Source organism: Tauraco erythrolophus, chromosome 11, assembly GCF_009769465.1.
Source record: "Tauraco erythrolophus isolate bTauEry1 chromosome 11, bTauEry1.pri, whole genome shotgun sequence".
In the NCBI taxonomy this organism is placed as follows: domain Eukaryota; kingdom Metazoa; phylum Chordata; class Aves; order Musophagiformes; family Musophagidae; genus Tauraco; species Tauraco erythrolophus.
In genome coordinates, this window is record NC_141475.1 from 12,973,968 (window position 1) to 13,001,804 (window position 27,837).

A 27,837-nucleotide genomic window follows, 5' to 3' on the forward strand; every position below is an offset into this window, starting at 1 on the left:
GTTTAACTGCTTCCAGTTGGTTCCTTCCCTTATCCTCAAAATAGCAACTTGTTCAACCTTTTGCATATAGGAATAAAATAAATTAGACAGGTATGCTACTATTTACACTACTGGTGCCAGACTGAGCATTGCTGTATCGTCCATCCTTTCACAGAAGGGACAAAAATTTAAATTATTTGCATGTGTACTTTAACACCACTAAATTAATTTATACCTTCATTCTCCCTAATTACCTTTTGGAACTTAATTGCTAACTAGAATATAGTCATCAGTAGAGAAAAGCATGGTGGTGTTTTACAGTTGTCTAATTCTTTGAAGAGTAAATGCAACTCCTGTTCAACTCAATCCCAGACTTCAACAGAAGAAAAATCAGGCCCTTAATCAGCATGGAAGTCGAGTGTCGGTCATGCAATTCAAGACCCAAACCATCAAAAGCATGTAAATGATAAAAAAATAGTTGTTGTGTTTCACCTGTCCCACTTTATACATCATTCATAACTAGTTGGTGTATGATTAATCTTAAAATATTTTATTAAGCACAGATAATAATGCAGAAATCCATGTAATAAAACAACATCAGAGAAAAAGCTATGTTAAAATGAGTTACTATAAATATTGCACTTAGAATTCTTATTTTACATACACAACTTCTTAAAAAATTGGACAATTATAAATTAACAGCTTCCAAGTAATTGGAATTTGGTATATTTGAGATCAGATGGCTGTGCTGCAAATCTTCGGCTTTAAGACTTAGGAGGATCTGTTCTCATCTTGGCCGGTACATGTAATGGATACCACTTTGTACCAGGGTGTGCTTAGATGGATGGGAGGCAAGAAAGGGTGAGTATGGTCTTTAGTGATGGCAGTCGGTTGTATTTTCATGAGTTATACTAAGTGAAAATTATTTTCCAAGAGAAATGATAGAATGCAGCTGCAGAGTTTAGTTTTAACATGTCTTGTTTTTCAAGGCATTTAGGATCTTTGAGTTCTTAGTCTTAAAACTCATGACAAAGCTGTTGGGAAAGACTTTCCCTCTACCATCGTCTTCTACCTGGCCCATGATGATGTAGTTTAGACCTACAAAGAAAAGCATGAGATTACAAGACAGAAATCTGGGATGTGATTTGGTAAGTGTAGTTCTTTATCTGTGGTCTCTATTTGTTTGCGCTGTTACCAATGCCTTCTAACTTTTTTCCTTCCTACCTAAAGCATATAGTTCCTTACCCATATTTACGATGCTTGTTATGCAATAAAATACAGTTAGGTAAAAATCGAGCAGATGTATAGCTAAGTATCTACTACATAATTAAACATATAGGAGATAGTCATTAAATATAGACTGTCAAATGAGTCTGAAAGACATTAGAAATGTAGTATAAACACCGGATAACTTGGCTACTAACACCCAAAGTGGAACGTGTCTCATTCATTTTAGGGTAGGATAATGCACTTAAGGGATAATGCACTTAAGTTGTTTCATTCCCTTTTCCTCCCCCAAAGACATAAACGTTTTCTAGATATATAGAGAGACAATCAGGCAAGCAAGGTGGGCTTAACGTGTGATAAGCCCTGGCTTTGGAGAAATTGGATGGATTTGTGTGGTTTTATGGCTTAGAAGGGTTAGGGGTTTGCAAGCCCTTAGGCTGGAAGGAGTGGGTGTTACAGGGGTGTACGCAGAAAAGTTTAGATATTAAATAATGGCTATTAAATAATTCATGGAGAATTAGGAAGAGACACAGAAGCGTGCGATTTGGAGCCAGCAGGATTGTCTGCCTAAAAGGAGACAATTTGTTCCATCAAAGATACTACTATGTCTTCCAGACAAGTATCTAGTTTCCAGAGAACTAAAGGTAAAAGCAAAAGCTAGTTTCTGACAAGGATTTTTCACTTTGGTGCTGCCCACTTTGAATTAATCTGGTTAAATACCGGTAGTATCCTGAATGTTATCAGGGTTTTTCTGATGCTTATTTAATTGACTGTTTCCTGTTATGGTTTGATTTATGTTCTGTTCTACCTGATTACTCAAGAGGCAATATAACACAGTCTCAGTATTTCTTATAACACATATAGGTAGCCCTTGTTATATTTAACTGGAAATTAACTTGCTTGATAAACTCTGTATAACTGGGCTTAATAACACTAGTATTTCTACAATAAAGATGTAAACATACAGGAGAGAAGCAACAGGGAAACGTAGATTTTTGTCATTTGCTGTCACCTTCTGCTTTTCTAGGTTTAGCATGTTGTGATTTTTCTCTTCTAAATAACTATGTATGAAAACTAGCTCCAAAATACACACATGCAAAAACAAAATCTGAGCTTCATTAGAGAGAACCAAACCAGATTTTACTTTATATCACGAGTCTTAAAAAAAACCAACACCCAAACACCAAGAAAAACCACACCAAGAAAAACCCCTCAAAAAACCCCAAAAAGTATTTCAAACTCCTTTGATCTAAAAGTCTAATCCTTTAGAAATACAACTGAAAAGCGCAATATAAACCTGGATAACTAGTTATTTTTATCTTAAATTGATTATAATATTAGTTGCTGATTATGGAAGCAATTACTGTAATTTTACTGATTTTTTTTTTTTTTTTGTGGTCATATTTCAAACAGCAGTTTTGAAAACTGTTGTCTTTTATAAACAGACAAAGCAGTTATTTTTGTGTACTTACCTCTTCTGATGAAAGGACACTGCTTACATACAACAATAATCTTAGCACTCATGCTCTTGCCAGCTTGTTGAATTGCTAAATTTCCCTCCTTATATACATTAATGATTGATATTGTTGCATGCAGACTGCCAGCCCGCGTTATTGCTGTGATTACAGTTCCAGTTATTACTAGAAGACAAGACATTAGATACTTTTTAAATTTATTTATTAGATATAAATTTTGAGGCATCATAAAACCCAAATATTACTCCATAATAAGGAAACAAACAATACTAGAAACAGTTACTAAAAACGCGGGTGTCACCCGTAATAGATAACGCACTATTGACAAATTTTGGTGGCACCAAATATAAAATTGTTACTAGAATGTGTCAGTCTCTTGCAAGTTTTAGCTTTTGGTAATTTCAATTAAACAGTAAAATTTGATACTACTTTTAATGACTAATTTTAAAACAGGAGAAGTTGAATTGAAAACATTCTGTTCAAAAGCTGAATTCCCAACTCTCTGTCACTCTCAAATGAGTAGCAGAGAATAGCTGATGCCCCGGAGTTAGTCTGTCTAACAGTTTGATCTGTCTGAGGCCTGATACTGATAAAATTTGCCGATTTCAGCTAAATTTAGACTACTGATCAGACCATCATATCTCCCAAAGACACCTCAGTATGTAAATAAAGATACCATTTCTTTTTTCCTAGGATGACTAGATTAACTTGTAGGCCATCTTTATTTATCAAAAGGGAATGGTAAATGGTATTAGCAATTTTTTCTTCTCAGATCACTTCTTGCAAATAAGCTGTTCTATCGTAGGATCAGTTAGATTTTCAGTTACCAAGTGTATGCAGCCAGATTTATTTTACGAATTGGCATAATCCACATTTTGGTTTAAGTGGCTATAATTGTGCATTATCTTCCTTTAATCCAGAGCTTTTGATTAAAAAGGAATGTTCAAGTTCAATCAAAAGAGAACTGTGGATGTTAAAATGCTAGATATTGCAGTTACATTTCTAGAAATATTAAAAATTAAATGCATGATGAAAGAGCAATAGCTCCTATTTTTCAAATTCATAAAGTAAGAAAATAAACTTGGAATAAATCGTATTCTACAAACAGCACATTTTCTGTTCTTACCTTACACTTGCATTCACAATAGCATATAAAATATTTTTACTCTTACTCATTCCATGGAAAAGACTGAAAAATTTCAAGTGTTTGACAAAAGGTGAGAATGAATGTGATTTACTACCCTGATGCTAGAGGAAAAAGAACAAGTTTTATACAGTGTCATTTAGCATCAACCAGAAGAGCTGAGGTGTGGTCAGCAAGAGGAGACCTTTCTTTCTTCTACCTGCTGCTTTTGGTCTTGGGCTAGCCTATACTGGCTGCAAATTATAACAGGCTGGTGGTGGTCAAGAGTGATAAGGGGTCATGCTGCAGTGGCTCCATTCTGCTTTAGGGTACAGCCACAGCCCTCAACTGCTTTTCTAGCAAAATGATGTAAAGCTGCCCCTGCTTTTCTGAAACAGCAGATTTCCTCTAGTCTCATGGGATTAGCTATAAAGTTAGAGAGAGTCAGATTAAAACAAACAAACTAAAAGGTGGGGTGGGGAGGGGGGAAAGTTGTCTCATCAGATTTTTAGGAATGTTATAAGGGATTAAAAAAGCTTCCAGGATTAGTAAAGGAAAATATTCCAAGACATAACTGAATAAATCAGCAGTGACAATGCCATCCAAATACAGCAGACACCGTTTTTCCTATGTGATTTGTGTCTGTGTATGGAAAGCAGTTCTTGTAAGCTTCCGTGCCTTCTAATTTGTTTTTAAAATATTTTGAAAGTCTATAAACTGAAGTGTGGAACAGTCAGCAGGTACTGCATAAAGTGTGTATTGGCTGGTTACAGATAAAGGAGATGACAAAAGAGTAATTGAATCAATACTTTCCTGTAGGATGTTGTCTTACATTGTCATTTGCTTTTCAAGTTGAGAAAGTATGTTTATTTCAGACATACGTGCAGTGCCTATTTCGGAGTATCTCCAAGAATGTATTGAGTGAACAATGTCAGATATACACATAAGATGGTGCAAAAATTTAGCCTATATATTAATAATAACTCAGAACTACATGTTGGAAAATTCCCATGAGTCTAAAAACACAGTGCCAATTGATTAATTAAAAAGAAACAAACTTTGTTTCCTTACCGAAGTTGCTTGAACAATAATTGCTTTCGAGAGTCCCACTCCTCTTACACTTTTGCTGGCACAAGGCAACTGTTGGTTTCACAACTTTTTGAAGAGCAAAAGGTAAATTGAAATTGAAATGAGATATTTGATACAAATGCAAAGCAGTATGTTTAAAAAAAAAGATGAATAATCCTGATGTATACATTAACTAGATCTGGTATTGCAAGGGATGAACACCACAATAATAATATTCCTTTCTTCTGCCATCGCCTCCAATCATCACCTTTTCACGTCTCAGCTACCTATCTGTTCTAATGACCTTATAGAATGGGATGTTACAGAAAGTTTACATTTGATTTTACATTTGATTGCCATGTGATCTTAAATATGTAACTTATTTAGTGTTGTTGTCTGTTGCTATACAGCCGTAGTTGTACCTTTAAAGTATCATAACATTATATTACACTTCAGAGGGAGTAATTTCTCTGAAATTACTGTACTGTGATGGAAGAGATCAGAGTTCAAATGCCTGACTTTTTTTCTACATTTTTCACATAGCTTCATGACATGTCATCAGTAAAAATTGCACAGTACTACATTTTGAAACGCAACATAGTGTTTGAAGTTTCTATTTAATATTAAAGGTTGGCATTTTCTTTCTAAAACAGAATGCTTTGTTTATAAACAAGTGAATACACTTTGTGGGTTTTTTTTTCCTCCTTGGGTGGATGTTAATAATCTCTGTACTTTATTCGGCTAACCCTTTCTACGTAACATGTCGGGATGAGGTATTTTTAAAGCTTTCATGTCCTTTTCAAATTTGTTTCAAATTGGTCAATGATGTCATAATTACTGGAAACATGGAGCTGAGATGGACAGAGTAAAGAAACCCAAACCCCTATATAACTCTAATTTCCAAGAAAAACTAAATTAGTTATGAATAATATCTTTGTATTTTTTTTACTTTCTTTAGAATGGACGATTTTGCAGAAGTTTTATTCAGCCTATACTTTCTGAAAAGTAGTTCTGACTAAATTTCCAATCACTAATTTATGCTTGTACTTCTCTTTTAATTGAATGAATTGATTCTTTTTACAATTTTCTGAGTTTCTGAAATTCAACTGAATGGCATTAAAATTACTTTGTCCTCAGCGTTATGCCCATGATTGCTGGAAGATCTACATACTCATTATCTTGCCTTTCAAAACCAAAGCTTAAAAATTGGACCTTGTATTTTTCATTGATTTGGGGTTGTTTGGGGTTTTTTTGTTTGGTTGGTTTTTTTTGTCTCCACATGACTGGTACTCAGTGAGACTCTCCAGAAAGTTAAATGCCTCTCACAAGAAGTGTTTTGGAGCACAAGTTAGTATGGAGTTACTACTCTATGGAGGCATAGCTAGTCATATTGCACATGACATGGCCTCAGTCCTACAATCAGATCTACATGGTCATGGGAGTGCAACTCCCACTGCCATCACTTCCACTGCCTTCATGTCTCTGCATGGTTCTTTCCTACCAGTATGTATTTCTAAAATATTTTAACTATATGCTGAGTTGCTTTTTATAAAGTGACTTCTGTATAGAATAAAATGTAGAAATAATACACTATTTCAGCTCCTCAAACTTTAAACTGAATGATAATTTTTCAAATTATTATTTCAGTTAGCACTTGGCAGGGTGCCTTGCCATTTAGTTAGTTTTCTGGTCTCACCGCATCAGTTGCTATGTCAGGCAAGTACTTCCTATCTCAACGCTACGTGCAGCACAACAAAAACGAAGAATTTAATGTTCCTTGAGTCTTTCAATTCAGTGTCCATAGTAAGAAGATAAGAAATGTAGCAGGTAGATGAGTCACAAGTGCGCACCAGTATGGTAGCTGCCAAAAATTTATTGAGGTGCTCTGATTTTTGTAAATTTAAAACTAAAATTATATGTTACAAATATTCTTGTGTGGACTTCCCAGGGCTTTTTTTTTGTGTGTGTGTGTTAAGACTTCATGTTTTACTTTTGAGTTTAGTAAATTTTGGTTGGTGACTAACTTCACTATGATTTGTCAGTAGAGGCTACTTACTAGAGAAAACTAAGGTATTTTAGCAAAATATGAATTGGAGAAGAACTGAATCAAAAGTTTAGTTGCCTACCATTTTACATGTAGCCATATTGACAGACAAATGCATGACTTGATCCAATGAAATAAGAAAATCAATTACTTAACCATATATATTGGCTTAATCTTCATTACTTCAACAAAAGTATTGTATAGCATTTATTTCTTAAAGTACTAGTATTTTTATGTAAGATGGAGACTGAGGTAATTTTTGAAAGTGCCTACTAAAGTTAAATATTGTATTAATACCTGGAGTTCTGTGCAAGTCTGAACAGGTCTGGTTTGCAAGATACTAATCTAAGTCGATTTGAACTGGACACTTCTGAATGCAAATGATTGACCAGAAATTTAACTGAACTGTAGATGTTCGGTGTGATTTAGTTTGTTTTTAAGATCAGAAATGCCTACACCATGCATAATCGATCAGACATTTAAAGGACTTCTTATTTCTGTCTGCCTGACAAGTCCTTTTGAACACCTTCTCTCTGTTATCCTCTCTCAGATGACTTTGCATTGTTTTTATTTTCTAATACTGATGTTGTCATAAAAATTGATTTAGAATTAATTGGTAAAGGACACCTCTTTTGCATGTGCACACACAAATAGAGCAAAACTCTGGCAAAACCCTGAACAGAAATGCAGTGTGAGATATGCGTCAGCCTGGATTAGTTGAGACCAAGTGGTTAAACAAACAACTTTGTTAAGAAGTGCTTTATAGTGAAGAAGAGCTTAATTACTTATTGTTGGAGTAGCAGTCACATCAGAATGATTTACAGGTCATTATGATTTCATTTTTATAATGTTTATTTTCATCTATTTTAAATACCTTCCATTTATAAGCATCACAGCTTCTTGGTTTCCTGCTGACAGGTCATTTCTGTCCTGACTTTTGATGTGTTTTAAGTACAAATCAGGTTATGTTTTTCTGCTATAACTGTATCTTAAATTTCTCACATTCAGGTTATAGAAATTCTAAGAATTTATCCCTTCAGTATCTCAGTAATGAGGTAGTTTTGGCAATACCTTCAGAGAAATCCTCCTCTGATCTTTCATATATCCTGTCTAGTCTTAAATATAAAAGGAAACCTATTTTTAGTGTGACACATTTCTTTGAGTTCCAATCCCTGAATTCTTTAAAATAAAAATAATTCTATGAGAGTGTCATGTTGACAGGATGCAGACAGAATCTGAAGAGGGTTCAGGTGACTTACATACCAATTTTGCTTGATCTTAATAACTGTATGAAGAAAAATATAGTCAGATTTTTACATATTAACTTTTATAGAAGAAAGAGTTCTTTTAAATAAAACTGTTTCCTGAAATAATTAGCACTTCTTATACAAAAAAATTTTGCTCATCCATTTTTCTATGGAATTTGCTAGTTAGCTATCAAAAATTGAGAAAAGATGGGAAAAGCCCGTCAGCTGGAGCAAGTTACTGTCACACTGAACTCTTTCCTGGATAGATTTCCTTTTAATAATGTTGTTAAGAAGATTCTCCCTTGAGTATATTAAGATACTCTCTTGAGTATATTGATTTTAAAACATTTGAAATACTAACAAACCATAAAACTGTTACTTTTAATATACTATTACATTTTTCTGTAACCCTCTCTTTTTCCAGGAATAATTTATTTTTCTAAAAAATAAAATAAAGCCAGTAAAACTTACTTGAGGTAGCAGGGACTGTTGTGGTAGTAGGCGGAACAGTAGTTGTGGGTAACTTTTTTGGTCTAAATTTATAATGGCCAATAAAACCATCAGCTGTTAAGCTTAAATCAGACAAAAACTGAATGAGCAACTCATTTCTCTCAGACAGAATAGGCCTGGAAAAAAAATAATTGTTTTGAATGTCAAAGTCAAAAAGCATTAATAGCATTCTTACAAAACAAGAGAAAGCACTTCACTTTAACTATTGGTCTGAACACAGTATCTGCCCCTAGTCTTATACTGAAATGCATGTTTCTTTGCTGGCATGTCAGACGCTCGTGTTGTGAGTGTGAAACTCATTCTGATGAATCATTTAAACCTCTGATTCCTGAAGGCTGTGTCAATATGAGTATCTTTAAATTCTTCTGTGTGACTTCATTGCAGACTTCACGTCCATGGAATGGAAGGGGCTAGATTAACACAGTGGGAAAATAGATTAAAGAAATCCTCAGTATGTAGTAGAGGTAAGTAAATGGGTTTTTAAATTTGTTTTTGTTTAATTAAAAACATATTCTGCATTTGGAAGGCCTTAAGAAAATTAGTTCAATGTTGGAATTCTTCAACAAAAACACTAAAAATAAAATGTTTTGGGTTATTATTCCTGTGGGCTTAGTTTTTTCAATATTCATTACTAAGGCTTTGAAGAGCTAATGGAGTTATTTTCTTAGGATTTGAAATGTCACGAACAGGCACTGTTGAGTGTATTAGTTTTCAGTTCTTAAACTGCATAGTACCTTCTGTGACACTACCTACCTCTGGATGTGGATGTAGTGCAATGAGACTTCATTTAAGACTGCTGTTCGAGAAAATCATATGGAATGCAAGTCTAGCTAAAGCAGCACTTCTCTCATTCTTTTGAGCTTTCCACAGACTTTGTCTCAATATTCATTATAATTATTAACACAAATTTTTCAAGCAATAAGACAAGTTTTTGGAAAGAGGAAGAAAAATAAATATAGGGGCAAAAGAATCTTGGTGAGGAGAGAGGAAAATAGAAAGTGGTTTTAAGTTGTAGTTTTACTAAAATAACTGTTGTTTCTTCCCAGGAAGTTGGACAGAGTTCATGAGCAGGAGTTCTTCAGAACACTTAATCAGGCCTTTGAAGTAAAAACTTGTCATCATCTCCCAGATTTTTGGCAAGCATTTCAGAAATCAGTTTACTCTGATGGCTGAGTCTGACATAACCAAAAGTAAGTGCCTGGTTATCTGGAATTCTATAGGTTTACAGATGCTGCTGTAGTTGCAGATTACGCTTTTCTTGCTCCAGTATTGCCACAGGCTGTGGACATAGGAGGTCACAGATTATCAGCTACCTGAGAGCTTTGCTCTGCTTCCTGAACACCAGGACTACAACACCAAATCTGAAAAATCTGCCCTGGTCTGCGTATCCTGTCTTTTTTAAAAATGGCTTTTTGTCTGAGAGACAGGGTTTTTTTTTGAGTAATTAATTCTCCTAATAAATTGTGATTATTATGCATACCATTCATTTACGTATCATAGTAATTGTATTAAGGAATCAGGTACGTGGTTATGCTGTATGCCTGCTGGTCTGCAGTTGGATCTGAATTCATCTCTGCAACCACCAACTGAGTTCAAGTTACCCACTTTATTCATACTTCTGACATGCACTGTTTCTCTTGCAGAATGCCGTGTTACGTTGTCTGTATCTGCTGGTTAATGAGTTCCACCTCGCACAATTCCTGTGTCAGACACACAACTAATACTCTTTCTAAAAGGCTTGTTTCACAATTCAGTTTACGCACCATGATTTCTAGTTCTTTTGCAACACCGGTACTGTTTTTCTGAACCCAGCTGATAAATTTTGATGAGAATTCTGCAGAGCTAGTGGAAAATCCCTGAAAGCCATGCTTTCCCTCTTTCACTGGATATAGAAGCTGCCTATATACAATTCTGCAAGGGAAAGTGACTGTGTTCAAGCTCTATATTGGATCTGCAGTTAGGAACCAATGCTATCTTAAAATTGGCTTTTCATGACACTTCTAACATTCTGTAACAGGAAATCTCATCTCTAAGCTATGTGGCCTGGGTCTAAGCCAAGTCTTCTGCCCTTATTTGCCTGTTGCACAAAGTCCATACTAAAATGTTTATATTTTGAAGCCCACTGGGGTTTGGCAGACCAATTTACAGCTTTAACATGCTGTAGGGATAGATGCTGAGCCACAGTTGAGAGGTGGTTTAGGAAGCTGCTCCTTGTTGCCTCTTGGGGACTAACTGGCACTTCTTCCTTTTGCACTGTCCTGTCAGCCAAGACCAGATCCTGACAGTGCAAAATGTCTTTGCACAGCTGGGCTAGGGTTTAGCTGGAAAGAGGCAGCTAAGTCCCAGGGACTGGAGGCTGCCAGCCACATCTGTAAGGGGTGTTGTTCACTGCTGCCTTCTGAGAACCAAGGGAAGGACAAGATCTTGTGGAGTTCAGTTCTTACCTCAGTTGGAAAAGGTCTGAAATGTCACAACTTACATATAAAATGACTCAAACTAGACTCTAATCATGCTTCTGGCTTAAACTGTTCAACTATGAAGCAAGTCCATTTCCTCCAGCCTTTTGGATCTGACTTGCACACAACACAACACTCGTGGCAGGAACCGAAGGTATTTGTATGAAGCATCAATAGTTGAGTGTTTCTGATACAAGATTCTATTAGTTTTTGGGCTTCTTCACAGTAGCTTAGAAGTAAAAATGTTACTGTTCTGTAGTAACAGTTGAATTCTAAGGGATGGATCTACAAAGTCACAAGGAGGTTCTCATGCTATGCTTATCAATGGAATACCTGTCTACCTGGTGATAAAGTGTGAAGTAATGTAACTAATGTCTGTCATCTGCTGGTCTTTTTTTTTTTTCTTGTTCTGTCTAAAGAGAGAGGAGTGTTTGCGGTAGAATTCCTTTTAGGAATGAAGTGTTTTTACTTCAGATGATGGTGATTTGTTGTTATCTAATATATACAGATGCTTACAACATTAAGGTGAAAGAAACGTATCGCCCATTCAGAGACCTATTCAGTCCATCAGCAGTCACTCCAAGTGCCACAGCACAGCAAGGCAACAATTCATCTTAGTTTCCAGGTAAAGCTCAAAGCTCTAAAGTATGAAGTCACTTTTGCTATGAATACATATGTGAGGCAAAAATGGAAAAATTCTGAATGCCATTTGGCAAAGAGGTGGAAGTGAACATCCAAGATTTCTAAGCCACCTCCTTGCCTTGAGGACTCAATACTAACTCTGCCTTGCAGAATCTCCTTCAATCTCACAGCCTTTGGGTTGGAGGCAATATAGAAAGATAGTTTACTTTTCCTAGTGAAGTTTTTCCTGAAAACAAGGAAGTGATTCTGTATGTAACTACAGCTAGAATTCAGCCTGTTGCCGCATTTTTGTGGCCTGAATTACCTAGCACTTAAAGAATAATCTTACCCAAAAGACTCTCTGTTATCAGAATCTTTTTATAGACCACCTTTTTTAACTTTACTACAAAATGTGGGCCTGAAAAGAAATGTTGTTATGTAGAAAGTTTTGAATTGTTAGGGGGAGGGAGGGAGGAAGGGAAGAAAGAAGAAAGAAAAAAGAAAAGTGTAACTCGAGACCAAAAGCCTAAGGTGGCTGAAGGAAACTGAAGTTAATACATTTCAGGTGCAGCCCTACCCTTAATTAAATTCTTGCCGAATTTCTAATAAATTTCCATAGGCTTAAGCTTACTCGCTCTCTAGCACTGTCTGCATAGCTGCTGCATGAAGAAGAAAAATCTTTACAATGACTCTTTAAAAAGAGTCCTACAGAATGTCTGCCTCCCCTCTTGTCTCCTGAGGGTATACTACATAACTTTAAAAACCCAACCAAACAAAAACCAGAAAAAAAACTCACAGTAAATCTCAGTCTAGCAAGCCATGCTTAGAAAGACGGAGGCATGCGCCTCCTCCCCCTATACCACAATTAGTTGCTCTTGGGAATCAGACTAGCTGCCACTTCTGAGACATAAGTGTAGTCACACACCACCACGAATTTTTTTTTTTTAATAGCTTGTATTTCTTGAAACAAAATGCATCCTCTTCATCTTCTAAAGCTACTCAGCTTTAAGAAGTTTGATGGAAGAGGAACAATAGTAAAGGAGAATTAAAAATTACTAGCCTCACTCAAAAAATTTTACACTTTTTTGGGGAATAATTATGACCAACTATTGCTAGACCTGATTGTATAGTTACAGTGCCATTGGCCAGGTTGGGGGTGGTTTTTGGGGGTGGGAGGCTCAGGGGGATGGGTTGTTTTTTGGGGGATAGGTGAGGTGGGGGTGGATGTTGAGGGCGGGTTGTGGACAGCAATTTGATAGCAAAGCTGGTGAAAGCCTACTGTGCTACCCAGGATGCTCAGGGAAGCAGTCTGTGCCATGAGAGAACATGGCTTGGCACTGACTGAGACGGTGAGCAGCGATGAAAGGAGAAGCCAGGGAACCAGCAGAAGGGAAGTGGCTGAGGAGGAAATGAGTCAGATAAAGTGAGTAATGAGCTGAGGGGCTAGAGAGTTCAGCTGGATCTTTGTACTTCAGTATCTACAATCAAAACATAGACATGTAAGTGATGTTAGTGTTCAGCTACTATTAATATTGGTATCACACCAATATCAATAGCCTTAGCATTAGTATTGGTGTTATTAGACAGTGCTCTAATGAGGCTTGAGGGATAGGACAGAACATAGGTTAGAGCCAGGGCTAGTCATGGAGGGAGAGAGAAAGGGGAAAACTTAGAGAGAGACAAGATACTAAGCAACTCCTAGAAATTCAACTGGAGGTAGAAAATGTCATATTTAATTTAAAAAAAAAAAAAGAATAAAAATCTTTCAGAAGCCTAGTACAGAACTGTTAGGAAAATGACCCATAGTGGTAGTGAAGTTGATAATTCAAGAAAGTTACTTACGCTGGTGGACTGTCTCCACAGTACTTCCCGATTCTTTTAGCATCATTGATTTCCCCACCATTAAACACTGCGACATAATCGTATCTGCAGTAGTTGTCTCTCTCCACATCAAACTTCTCGAACTTTAACTCTATTAGCTGCAGGGAAAGTGTAAATAACTCATTAAGGTTTTGATATGCAGAATTTATTAGTGCTGCTTATAGTAAGTGACTCCTTCATATGAAGTACTAATTTTTCTTTCCATAAAGGAAAAGTCCTTAATCCATATAACTGTGGAGTAAAGTATTTTAATCCACGTGACTTCTCTCCAACAAATAGTTCAACATATGACTCTAATATTCTATAAAATATTTTGTTCTCAATTATATGCAAGTAACTTCTGATAAAGTTATTTGTAAGAGTGAATGAAAACAGGATAGTAGTTGTTAGGTGTTATGTTGCTTTTAAAATAACTAACATCTAAACCACAGAAAAGGGCCTTTTAGTGTCATTGTATCATTCAAGATATGCTAAAGAAAAAGCAAGGGCAAAGTTGGTAAGAGCCATTTCACTGACGTCATTAAGAGCAGGATTTGAAACACTGTGGTTGCCAGTGCTGTGTTTACTTGATGCAGAAATAAAAAGGTCAGAAACAAAAATATTGATACAAGGAAAATTAGTAAATAGTACAACTAAAACCAAGAGAAAGGAAGTAGTTAAGGGAATTGTGTTTCCATACATGATTTTCATAAATATTGGGGCTTTACAAGTCATAAGTGAGAACTAGTATAAGTCTGGTATTTCCAGTACTGATGCTATTATCTCCAATATGACTTGTATTTATGGACTTTTCTACTTAAGAAAGAAAAACAATGGACAAGAAAACAGAAACGAAGTCCTGCAGTATGATTCTGTCAGTTGTGTGAAGCAAGGAAGGAAAACACAACCTAACTACATGATTGAAAAAGAGGTAATACATGCATGTAGGTTGCTTTTTTGTATGAAGCATAACGGTATTTAAATCACCTTCCCATAAACAGCACAAATGCAGCTTGAATGACAACACTGAAATGTGCTGATAGTAAATAAGCAAGATTTCTCTTTAAAGGTCTCAAAAATTATGTTAAATCTTTTAAGACTGTACAAAGAAAAAGGAGTTATTTGTACATCGCATACATTTTACCTGACATTGAAATAGTAAAAATTATTTTGTTCTACATTCATAGTAATGATAGCCTGTTATCACCTGATGTCTTGGTTTTGCCTGGATATGCTTTTGCACTATTCAGATGTGTAAGGCATCATTTAGTTTCCCATAAAGTATGAATAACCTAGGGGACTTGGTTTCAGAGATGAGTAACAGGCTTGTTTCAAAAATCTTGTAGTCATGATGAAAAAAATGCACTTTAAATGGAAGTACCCATCTGAATAATATGCTTGTGATCAAAAAAAAAGGGTATAGAAAGAAGTAATGCAACTGGGAGCAGAAATGCTAATTTTTTCATAGCAGGCTAAACAGCAGTCCATAATATCTACTTTACTATTGTCTGTAAGTGCACTGTGTACTAATAAAGAGGTAATTAATGATGGAATAGAAGCTCTTCACTGTCACAAGCAGCCTCCTCTGTCTTCTGTAATAAATGAAGTAATTATTGGTTTGTATTAGAAGCAAGAGAGTGCCTTGTTTTATTGCTCCCATGCTTGTGAAGGGAAAATAGAGACAAGGGCACCCAAACTTTGGCAAATGGAGGAGCAAACAGCTTTTCCTGTGTGCTTAAAGAGAGATGCTTCTTCACTACTTCTTCAAAATTGGCTTTGTCACTGTCAAAATTCTGCCTCATTTGCATGCAACCAACCACTGTTGCAGTACATGAAAAAGATATATTTGGAACCTTGTAGATTTCTGGAACAGGATCTTCAAAAGGCACAGTATATAATGCCCTTATTTTTATGCTTATATAGCCCTTCTTAAATCTTCTCTACGAGCTTAGGAAAAGTTTTTAGGCTTATCTAGAGATATTTGGGAAGAACCAAAGTAATCTGCAGTTTACAGATAAGGCTTTAAAATCACTGCCTATCTACAGGATTGTTAAATGACCTGTATCTAGCAAGCAAGGAATGTGGATCAAAGAGGAGTACAGGAAAGACTAAGCTGACATACTGTTTCAGTTCAAGGGAGAAAATATCTTTGTAAATGGAAAAGTATGAAAGATCTGAAGAATATATTTATCTGGGGCAGTTTTTTTATTTGGAGGCTTACTGTCATGAGCAGAAGATTAAGAGGAAAGTTGTCTTTACATGTAGAGCAATTTAAAAAGCTGGATGTGGTTAAGAAAAGCAACCTACCAAACATGCTTGGTGACCAAAACATTCAATCATTGTAGACTTCCTGCCATGGTACAGAGCAAATGGCTCAGCAACAACCAGAAAGTGTGAAGCTAGGATTGAGATCAGCCCTACAGCACAGGGAACACACTCGTGTTTGCCATGTGTGGCAAATAAGCCCTCTTGGTCCACTGTTGCGTCTCTTCAGGTCAATGCAGTGGGTAATATGTGCTCTGATGGCATCTGGCTAATTAAGCAAGTATGTTATGAGGTAGAGACATCAAAATATGAAATAAAGCAAACTTTATGAAATGTACATTAAAAATCCCTGTGCAGGACACATCCAGATATATTCCCTGTACTGTAAGCAGAGTAAAATAAGTTCTGCTTTTAATAAATTCAATCAGCTCTGCCTGGGTACCTCAATAACGAACTGCAGTAACACTGACAATACTACAAATGTTGTTAGACTTAAACCTAGCATCGGTCATCATCATGTTTGGCTCGTGAGATGATCACCTGCCCTAACTTAATTTGCCTGATGTTTTGCTTATTAAAAAAATAATCTTAAAAAAAAAACTTTTAAAAGCCTCACCAATCGCAGATGCTTTAAACAGTTTAACCTAGGGGAATGTGTCAATGCACAGAAGAGGACACAGTGCTGAGAGAGCACAGGAGTTACTGGAGCGAGGCAGACCACGCACAGGAGGCACGTGGGCATGGCTGGAGTGCGGTATGCCCGCACGCAGCCGTACCTGCATGCAGCACCTTACCTGGTTCTTCGGTGCAACGATATGCCAGGAGCAGGTGACTCCCGCTGGATAGTCCCGCTCTGGCCAGTTGGGCGTTTGGAAGGACCCCGACGGCTTCTCCAGTCGTCCCCCGCAGTACTGGTCCCCTGTGAGCACAGCACATGGTGCTGACCGAGCGCGGCAGGGTGGCGGGTGCCCCACTAATGCCCTCGGTGAGGGAGGAATGGCCCATCCTGGCCAGTCCTGCCATGGCCCCACACAGGACATGGCTGACTGAGCCCCTCAGCGCGGCTGGGAGCACCTCTGTGAAAGCATCTTTAATAAAGGGCAGAAAGTGCCAGACATAGATGAAGAAGGGGGTAAAACAAAAAAGAGCAAGAAGCATTCCTGTCAACAGCAGGTGTGGGAGGAGGAAGAGCCACAGGTGCTGGAGCAGGGCTGCGGAGAGTCCATGGTGGAGAGGGGTTTTTTCCTCCATTACCTCCTCCTCTCAGTCCCAAGTTACAAAGCTACATCAGGTATGTAATCTCTATTTATAATATGATTATGAACCTTCTTTATTAAATTAACTCTATCATGTCATAGTTGTTTATCTTTCAAGAAGTTATCAACACAGGGATACAACTGGAAGGACTAATAAGTCGCTCATCACCTGCAGCGCATCTGCCCAACAACGCGTCTAGTCTGGTATCGTGCTAATAGCAAAAGCCTTGAAAGAGAGTCGCTCAGCAGGGAGATACCACCTCCCTGTAACCTCCAGCCGCTTGCAGTTCACGGCCTTCCCAAGCACAAGGCACTGCCTTTATGTTTAATAATACCTAACAATTTTTTATTTTATATGTTTTTCTAACTGTTTTTAAACCAGTGTAGAAATTGACAATCCACAGCATCCCCTGGCACAGAGTACCAATGCTTAACAACTCACTGAGAAAAATCACCCTCTCCTTTCCTTTGCAGCCACTTGCTCATCTGGTTTTTGTACTAGAAGAGACAGAGACTGTGGTCCCCATTCACTTTCTCCATATCTATCATGACTTTAGAGCTCTCTCCTATATTTCCCTTGACCTTTTCTAGCATTAAGATGTCCACGCTGTGCAGCTTGTCTTTGTGGAGAAGTTGTTCCTTAACTCTGTCATACTTTTTGTTTCTGATTGCTTCTGATAGTTTTATTATATCCTCTTCTGAGATGGGAACATCAGAATGGCATACAGTATTCAAGACGTATGGATTTATAGTGGCATAATTTTTTGTTGTGGTCTTTATTCCTTTTTTGAAAAATTGTTACGTTTCTGTTTCTTTTTTGATACCTATTGAGTGCTGGATTGATGCTTAACCACTGTTTTCATAAATTGTCTATTTTAAACCTAAGATCTCATTCGTCAGTGGTAATAATCAATTCAGAGCCTGTTGTACTGTAGATAAAGTTAGGGTGTTTTCCCCTTATTTGCAATATTTATCTATATTGAGTTTCATCTGCCATTTTATTGACTAGCTATTACCATATTACTACTAGGTGCAGTTCTTCTGCAACTCTTCCTATAGTTAGCCCTCCTCTTTACTACGATTAACTACAACAGATAAACAGTTATATTTTGCTATTTGCTAAGCAAGATAATTAATATGTTGAACAGCACAATCTCTAGTATCTCTGGCATTACATCTTTTTAAGCATTAATGTGGCTCTCCATACAGTTGTACAGTTACATTTCTCTTCAGCACATATGTAGTTGTTAATTACCTCTTTCATGTGGTTCTGCTGCAGAAAACTTCGCAATGAATCCACTTCCAGCAGTATTAGCATCTGAAGTCATCTGCACCAACATTTTATTGCTGTTGGATACAAGGGCACCTGGTTTCACCGTACCACAGAACCTGCCAATGCGTTGTCCATTGGCATGGCCATTGTATATATCCACAAAATCATATCGGCACAAGTTGTCGCTTTCCAGGTCTAAATGTCTAAAAGAAAGAACCACCACTTTTCCTTCTGGGACCTGCAGAGAGAGAGAGAGAGAGAAGGAGGGAGAGATGTATCTTGAAGTGTGACCCACACCACATACCTATCTCATCCCACTATTTGCACAAGTATTTTCATATCCTTCACTTCTCACCAGGTAAGCTCTTTTTGTCAGCTTTACTCCAGACACAGTGGTTTTTAAAACCATATTGGACCAATCAAAAAAAACCAAAGCTCTGCCCATCTCTGTTGCCATTTTCTTCTTCCTCATCCACAATACTGTCTCGCCAGGCTCGTATAGTTGATTACATACCATCACCACCTGGTTCAGCGTGGCATGTTGCTCTTATCTTCAGCTGAAAGTATGCAATCGACCATGCAGCTCCCTGTCACTAAGGTGAGGAGGATGAGATTAATATGGTTAAAAAAAATACAGAACGAGCAATTTACAATTTTGAGCAAACGAAATGGTCTCTTATCTTGCTGATTTGTGCTATAAAGTTTCATAGTGTGAAGGATTTTTATTTACTGACACATGACTTACATTTATAAATAAATTTGGAAACTTTATGGCTAATGCTGTACACCTCTCATGTTTAGCTATTGGAGTGTGTACTTCTAGTTTGAAGGCTGCAGTAAAACTATAAATGGAGAGTTCAAAAGACTACTAGTGGGTGTCCTCAGTACAGAAAAGAGTTTTGTTTTCTGAAACATCTGAGGAAACCTAAGACAGGGCCAATCTTCTTACATGCTTGCATCTGTGGACATTGTGAAAGAGGCAAGTGTACTGAGAAGGACGTAAATTAAGAGAGCATAATAGTTTACAAGGAGGAGAACATTTCCTGAGACAGAGTTGCAAGATTTTAAGAGAATAAGCAGCACACTGAGAAATGAAAACTATTCTAACAAAACACTCAATACCATGTAACAGGACAAGAAGAAGGGAAATCATAAAGTATAGAGGGACCCTAGGCAGGCAGAGTGTCATTCTCTGCATTCAATTCATAGCCTGGTAGAGTGGTTACCTATTAAAATAATTGCAGCTGTTCTATTTTACTGAGACACTGCTATTTCTGCTTTAAGTATATAACATACACTTAATATATCAGCAGTAAGTCCGTATTCAATCCATTTTATTTAAGAGTTCATGAATTTTTTCCTAACAATGACTCATTTTAAAATATCAGTTTGAGATAAACTACAACTAAACTGTTCCTATATGAAATTGTCAAACGGTGTTTTAATTCTGTAAGTTTCAACAGTTAAAAATGCCTGTCAAATCTAGATGGAAGTGCTATATATGGAAGTGACTGCTTAATCCACAGAAGACACGAATACAGGCAGCAGCTCTGGTTGTAGTGAAAAATGTGCTGTAGATATGTTTAGGTAACCCGTTCATGTGGCTGCTTTTACATCCAGTGCTGATACCAATCCTGCAGCAGGACAGACTTTTGCATGAGCTATTTTCAACTGCCCAGGGCCCACGTACACACTGGCTGACCAACCCCACTGCAGTTCCTCTTGCTGGTTTCAGAGTATTTTCCTTTAATCCTTGGTCAAAGTTCTCTCAAAAATGCATTCAGTTCCTCTGTGCTGACATACATCCCTACTACTACATCAAAACCACAAAACTCATCTAATCTCACCCAGAAATTCCAAAGCACAATGATTATGTTTTAAAAAACTTTAAAGCCAGATGTTAGGTTTAAAACTCCACGCTATAGAAGTAAGCAAGCCCTACAGCTGCTATCAGAAAATAACCCACATATATATTTAGTCAGCATAAGGCCGATACAGACACATGGTTATATTGCAATATGTTCTGTGAAAGCAATATGACTCCTTGAATCACTGCTCTCGTAACTCAATCTCATATTATTGCATTCACTTGTCTTCTGGTCTGAATCACTAAGAAGCATTAAGACGTGGTCATTTTAACAGAAAAAAAAGCTAAAAGGAATTTGATATTCTTGTCAGAAGACCTGAATGTTATTTAGGGTTATACTACAAACTCTATGTGACCAGATAAATCAGTTTAAAAATGCTAGCTGTAAAGTTAGATAAAGTCAGATTTAGGCAGTTAAATTAAAGCAGCCTTATGTAAAATAACATATGCTCACTCATTAAGTTTGTACAACTGGTACAACAGGATCCAAATGAGGTGACTTTTAAAGGTTATCATGTTTTAATACAGACTGAGCTGTTATGCCTACAGTTAAGATTGTCCAGCATTTTCCAATATTGTTGGAATATGTTGACAGTGTCTTGCAGCTTTGCTACAACTTACCTATCTTTAAGAATCTTCCCCTTTTCCTTCCAGTATTTCTGAAAGTTGAGAAGTTGTTCTACCATATTACATTAAATAGTTTTGTCAGCACTTACGAGATTTTTCCCTACTTTCTCAGTTTGAATTGCTTCTTTGAAGACACCTACTCCCTCCCAGAGTTTGAAGAAGGAAGTTGAAATGTGAGAGGTGGCTGGTTCTAGGCTAAGAAAAGGGCCTTTTGCTATCCTTGTAGAAATGCATTCAGACTTAGCCAAGTGGTTATCCCTCAGTAATGCTGATGGGTGCTCACTGACAGCTTTGTTCCATGAGCACATTGAGGCAGGCTGCTCTGCTCACACCAGCCTCACAGCACCCAGTCCTACCCCCGGGTTTTTCCCTCTCTCATGCTGCCCCAAGTGGGGCATGAGGAAGCAGGACATGGGGCTGACCCACGCTCAAGGGGGACAGGATGCTGGCAAAGCAGCCAAACTCCGAACTGCCAGCCAACCATTCATTCAAGCGTTGGGTTTTGTTTCATGGTATAAGTAATTCTGTGCAGTGTTGTAGGTTTCCTTCTCCTCTCTCCACCACTGACTATGTTATACTATGCTACATTACATTATCTATATGCTATATTTCATTATAGTTTTTAATTTTTCTAGCATCCATTAGTCTTGATCTTGGTCAAGACTGTTCCCCAAAGATATACTGAAATTCTAAGTTTTGTATCATGACAGTTTGTAAAACCTCAGCCACGTGGTCATGAATGCTTAACAAGGAGCTTACTCCAGATTTTAGTTGTCAGAATAATCCCTGCTCACATTTAGCTGAATTTGGGGAGATAAGTCATTTACAGAAATGTGTGAACTGGGTCCCTTAATCACAGTCACTACTTACTGCTACTACTTTATAAAATAACATCATTGCTTATTAAAATAATATTTGTCATTATTGACAAAAATAACAAATTTGTTTCAGCATGTTAAATCAATTAAAACTTTGTCATCTGACCAGATGACATTCAAGAGTGCAGAGGATAGTGGTTCCACATTCTGGCAGCCGCTGCTCCAGTTTGCAGCTACTCCCAAGGAATCCCACCCTAAATAAAAGCATCTTTGCAAAACAATACTTTTCTTTCATTTCTACCATTTTCCTTTATCAAATGTTGAAAAATAATGTGCTAAAATCTGCCAATGTTTATCCTAGGACATTTAAAATATTGCTCCATGAGAAACACAGGGGAGAAAGCAAAGGCCAACATGACTCAGTATTGTTTACTTTGAGCCACATCCGAGCCTGATGCAGTAAGATGATGGGATACCTCAGAGGAAGAATTGGAAGGAATTGCAGCTCTTAAGAAAAAAAAAAAAAAAAGAGAGAGAGAGGAGTCAAAGGAAGAATATGTGATGCTTCCCCTGCAGGGTGTGCCTTATTTTTCATCCAGCTGGTATCTTTCAATGACAGAGGCACTTTAGCTTCTGTCTCTCCTTGTCACACTGAGGGTGACTGACCCATACTTGCCCTTTGCTTCCCTTCTTATTTTAACTCTATGAACTTCTTTATAATCAGGTATTATGACACTAAACTCATGTGAAGGATGCCTTACTCCTATTGAAGGCTAAAGGAAAAGAGTGCTCTGAATTTTTAGGGGGAACATAAACATTTTTCTAGAACATAATTGCCTAAAATCATCCATGTAGATTATTAACCTCTCCAAAAGAGCATGAGTATTTTATATATACAACCCACTACAAAATTAGGTCCCTGGATTTTTTTTGGTTATCCTTCATTGCAGGTATTTCATATAATGTTAACCAAAGTTCACTTACGTTTAAAGTAGTTAAGCTGTTTTTCTGTTGTTGTTCTAACTGAACACAAAGCCCTTTTCATCACTGTGCTTCTTTCAATTTCTGGGGAGGATTGTCAAACTGTCGTACTTTTCAAAAGTACTTCGTTTAGATTATTTGCTTTGAAAATAATCTTTTGGTGGAGAAAAACCCTTAAATGCCAACTTTCTGAGAAAATATTTGCCTAATTTTAAAATGTATATTGTGGATCACTTTAATATATTTTGGTATATATTTAATGCCAAAATGCTGATTGTATTTTTGACATAGCAGACCTAGATAAGACTTAAAAAAATACAGCAGCTACCTGCAAGCCAAACATATTATATCTCTGTACTAAGAATTGATGTGGAAGTTATTTGGAGTTGCATCCTGGAAGGAACCACAGTTCCTACCTAGCGTCTTGTTCCCTAGCTCCATCCTCTCCAGCCACAAACTAACAATTTTTTTAAAAATTGATCTTAGCTTGCTCTCCCTGACAAAGGCACTAGATTCTGCTCAGCTACTTCTTTTCTGGCAATAATCATGTGTAAAGATCTGTTCTCTGCTGGAAGGGCAGTTTCACAACGATATGCGACAATGAATACTTAAAATGTAGAGAAAATGATTTAAAATATTTCACTCCCCCAGGGCAGATTCCCAACTACCCTGATAAATAATTTTTTCAAACCTTGCTCATTGTCAGCAAACCTGCTGGAACAAAGCTCCTGAATCTATAAAACTATAACCTTAGATAACTCTGACAGTCTTCAGTATTATTGTTGCACATAAAGTTGTTAGAGTTTTATGGGAACTACAGAGTCTGCCAGAAGAATGCAGGACAGCAGTCCAGATTCTTGGACTATGTGACACATTTATGTGAGGTGATGGCCAAGAAGGATTATGAAGTATTAAAAGTAAATGTATATGACATATTTTAGATAAAGCTATGTACATTACTATAGGAAAGGAAATAGCTGTACAAATTACTTCTTAGCAAAGCCAGCTAAAAGCTGCTGGGTAGTCTGCCAAGGTTGTAATATAACCACAAGCATGTGCTGAACACTTCTTAGAGCTCTCAGAATAGAGAAGCTGTTTTCTTTAGCTAGCTGAAAAAATCCGTCTCTTGAAATAACAGAACCATAATTGAGTTAGAGAGACTCTTCTAGCTTTAGCATACCAGTTGGAATGATTTCAGCTGATACCCGAATGCTACATTGCTTTATCTGTATTACCCATAACATTTTCTAAACCTATTTTCTTCTAAAGAATGCATTAGCTGTCACTGCTTCACTGTCAATTTCTTCTATAGATGATGATATCTTCTAGTTGAGAAAACAACAGCTTCATGCTTCTCGTGACCCAGACACAAAGTGAATCAATGTCTCTTCCAGTCTTGCAGACTTGTCAGATCCTGCATTAGACAAAGTGTTTTCAGGAAGGTTTTCAGAGCCCTTGGCTAAAACAGACAGGCAAAAAGTCTTAGTCACCTTCTAAGATCAGATGCTAAATGAGGAACCCTAACATAGTAACTACAGTATATTTCTTCATGGCAGTGTAATGGCCTTCTTACTTGAGTGCTATTTCAAGCTATTCTGTGCCTCAGCAGTATCTGGTGAGAGGATTTTGTTGTTTAAATTCAGGCTAACCAGACCCTTGAGTGTATCAGTTTGGTAAATCACCCTCTTTTTAAAGAGGATGCAGACTTAGCAAGTTTTGTAGTCCTTGCCTTCCCTACGTCCTCCTTGCGCATCCAAAAGACAGGGCATTCTTCACAGCTGACGGGGAAAAAAAAATGGGCTTGGCTTCGTGAACAGTATTGTCGAAGAGGGGTTAATTGAGGTGGGAGCAGAAGAAAGCCTGGACTACTACAGTTGAGCAGCCCTTCTCTGGCTTTGGGCGAGCTACAGAGAATTAGGTATGCAGCAGTCAAAGAGCAGGAGTAAATGGCAGCAGAACAGAAAAGTGGGAGTCAGGATGATTATGAAATACCAGAAGCCATCGAGTTCCTCCCATGGTCAATGAAGCCCAAGTGCAGACACGGCTCTGCTGCAGCTTTGTGGTAACGCTTCTCACAATGTCCAGGCTAACCTGGATGCTTGCATCTTGTTGGCAACAGCCACATTTAAGTGTGCAATGAAACCACTCCATATAGACTCTTTAAATACAATTGTTCTCCCTCTACCCCGATATATCATGAAAGGCAGACCCATAGGATGCTTCAGTAAATGCTTCTTCAGTGCTGCCTCCATTTGTAACCCCAAATTTCTAATAGTAAAAACTTTATGCTGTTATAATCAAAGTTATTATTTCCCTCCAGATTCAATTTTTAACTTTTAAATATCTAATACTGAGCTATATCGTAAGTTAACTTTGGGGGTTTTGCCCCCTTTTATTTAAGGCATGTGTGTATGATTCCAAACGCAATTTGTGCCTCCTCTTCAGATTGTAAAGTGGGCCATGCTAATTGCTGTAATCTCAGCCTCTTCACACAGCAGGAAGCAAGTTTATTATCACTGTATTTCACATCATACTCTTCTAGATAAAGTCAGTCACAGATTAAAGGCCTCTAACTCGGCCCCTCTAACTTGGCCCTAATAATCATGCAACATAAAGGTGCAGAAAGCAACTGTTGCAGCTTCACTGGTATCCTTCAGATAAGTATATGTACATTTTTGATACAGGAAAAAAAAAAAAAACATCACTTGTTTGGTACGAAAGTTGTTTTAACTGAACATGTAAACAGATCAATGTCTCTTGCTTTGCGTCAGCATCTCTACAGTAGCAGGAGACAATTATCCTGTGACACCCTATTCTACTGCCAACACCTAGCCGGTAATGCAGTCTTGGAACTGGAGTTGTCTTTAGTGATCCTGTCAACACACAGACTAATTTATTTTTTTATGCTTTCTGATACTACTTTTTTTCTGTAAAGCCCATATTCTAGGCCCAAATATCACAGGAGTTCTTAGTGATCTGTGCCTAAAGAAATGGAGAGGAAATTTGGTGGGCAATTTTGGAGGGCCTAATTTGTGCAGATGTGAGGAAAAGTAATCATTCATTCAGATTCCTTTCTCTGAGTCTGTGGGTGAGGACACATCCGGCACCGAAGTGTTCAGCCCTCGCTGTTTAACAGCGTTTGCTGTCCATGAATATGATGTCTCTGCCCTGCAGTCTCATTTCAGCATCAAAATACCAATCGTACCACAAACTTTCACATGGTCATTTTAAAATGTAGTAACACTTTCCTATTGCTTTGTCAGCTTGCTCTATGACATACTCCAGATGGCCTGGCTGGCAGACGCTGTTATTAGCACACCACAGGCAAACCTGCCTGAATTTTCTGGTTTTGTTTGAAACTTTTTCTATGTCTTCTTGCTAATGAATTTTGCTTTTCATTATCTACATGTCAAAGCTTTACTTTACTTCATTTGACCTAACTAACTATTGCTTCCTGCAGCAACTAGAAAGGTAAATGTTTGCTTTCAAGTGGGTTAATTTAAAACAATTAGAGGTGTATCAATGGAAGTCATTGAAAATTTGCTTCTGACATTAGGCAAGGTCCGTTCTATTTCAGCTGCTATTACCATATTACAGCAACCCTCAAAAGCTCCAGATAGTTGAGCTGCTCTGAGTTACTGAGTTCATTATTGCACATATTATCCCATATAAAACACTGGCATTAACAATGAATAGCTCTTCATTGTCTTCAGCACTCATTTTGTGATATTAAAAATTCTTACTGTGATTTTCCAAGTACATTTGCTGTTTGGAGGGTAGACTCCAGGAAATCCTTCACTCCCAATAAACCCTGACTCTCCAGATACAACTCCTCCACATGTAAATGTAGGCCTGAGAATAACAGGAAAAATAGTGCTTAATTTTTAAATATATTTCATTTATTCTCTGTATAATAGTAAAGAGGCATAGACTGTCTTATACTTAAAAATACAGCTTAAATACCTAAAAACATTGCTAACTTTAAACATATGTTTCATTACTTACATAATTTCATAATTGACATAGAATGTGCTATTTAAGACGCAAAGTTAGGTGTAGAGAAAATTAACTACTTGGACCTTAATTCCGGGTTTACAGATGGTTATTCTTCCCCCTTTTCCAGTTTCTAAGATGGAAGGGGCAGTGGTGTGATACGTCATTGCAAATTGCTACTATAATGAAAAAAAAAAATTATTAAAAAGTCAGTAGTAATGACTTTTGTGGTATATATAATAGTACTTAAAATAGCACAGTACTAAAAATAACTTTTAATTCCTGTCTATTCCACCATGTAATGTTTTGAATTTAGATATTTTAATCAAGTAAGTCACTTTGGAAGCTTTCCATTCCACAGGAACACAATCCACCACGCGCGCAAGTCTTGCTACTCTAGCCTGGTGATGAATCGCGTGTCCCGATTCCGCCGGTGTGAGGACGCCCAGGGCTGAGAAGGCCGAGTGTCCGCGCCCGGCGCCCGGGGCTGCGCGGCGGGACACGCCGGAGCCCGGAACGCGCCCTGCGCAGAACCACCGCGTTGCTGCTGAGGGCGCGAGGGTGAGCGAGCGCCCCGCTGAGCTTTAGATATTGCGATATTATATCATATCGTATCACACTGTTACGCTGCGTTGTCTGGGGCTGCTCTCGCAGTGGCCTGTTTCCGTGGAAAAAGCCCCTGTCCGTGCCCTCCCTTGATGCCGCGAGGGGCTATAAAACACCCGCAGGTGCTGCCCGGGGGCAGCGGGGGTGCTGGCGCAGCCCACGGACGCGCGGTGGGCACCGCTCCTGCGGAGGGAAGAGAAGGGAGGGGCGGCGCGGCGGGACGCGCGTACCTGTGCGGCGGGGCGGCGGGGCGCGCCGCCGCCGCCAGCAGCAGCAGCGGCAGCAGCAGCGGCGGCCGCGGGGCGGCGGGCGGCATCTCCGGGCGACGGCGGCGGCTGGGGCAGGGCTGGGGCCGCGGAGCCGCTCCTCCGGCTGCCGCCTGCTCCTCCCGTGTGCGCCGGGGTCGGGGGAGGAGGCGAAGGCTTCCGCGGCCCTCCGCCCCCGGGGCAGGGCAGTGCCGGGCAGGGCCGCCCGCCCTCTCTCCGCGGGGCGCGGCGCTGCGCGGCCGCGGAGCCGCGGGCGCTGCTGGCTTTCCCGTTCC

At 38.3% G+C, this 27,837-nt stretch overlaps 1 protein-coding gene across 1 annotated transcript; it reads right to left on the reverse strand.

Moving 5' to 3' along the window:
* Window positions 1–946: 946 nt before the first annotated feature.
* On the reverse strand, window positions 947–27,783 carry PCOLCE2 (procollagen C-endopeptidase enhancer 2). Its single transcript, XM_086618434.1, has 9 exons — window positions 27,527–27,783; window positions 26,441–26,549; window positions 18,387–18,642; window positions 16,670–16,794; window positions 13,593–13,729; window positions 8,635–8,789; window positions 4,876–4,959; window positions 2,679–2,846; window positions 947–1,077 (listed from the first exon to the last, which is right to left on the reverse strand). Exons 1-9 carry the CDS (start codon window positions 27,610–27,612, stop codon window positions 947–949), a joined length of 1,251 nt encoding a protein of 416 aa, XP_086474560.1. The 5' UTR covers window positions 27,613–27,783.
* Window positions 27,784–27,837: the final 54 nt, after the last annotated feature.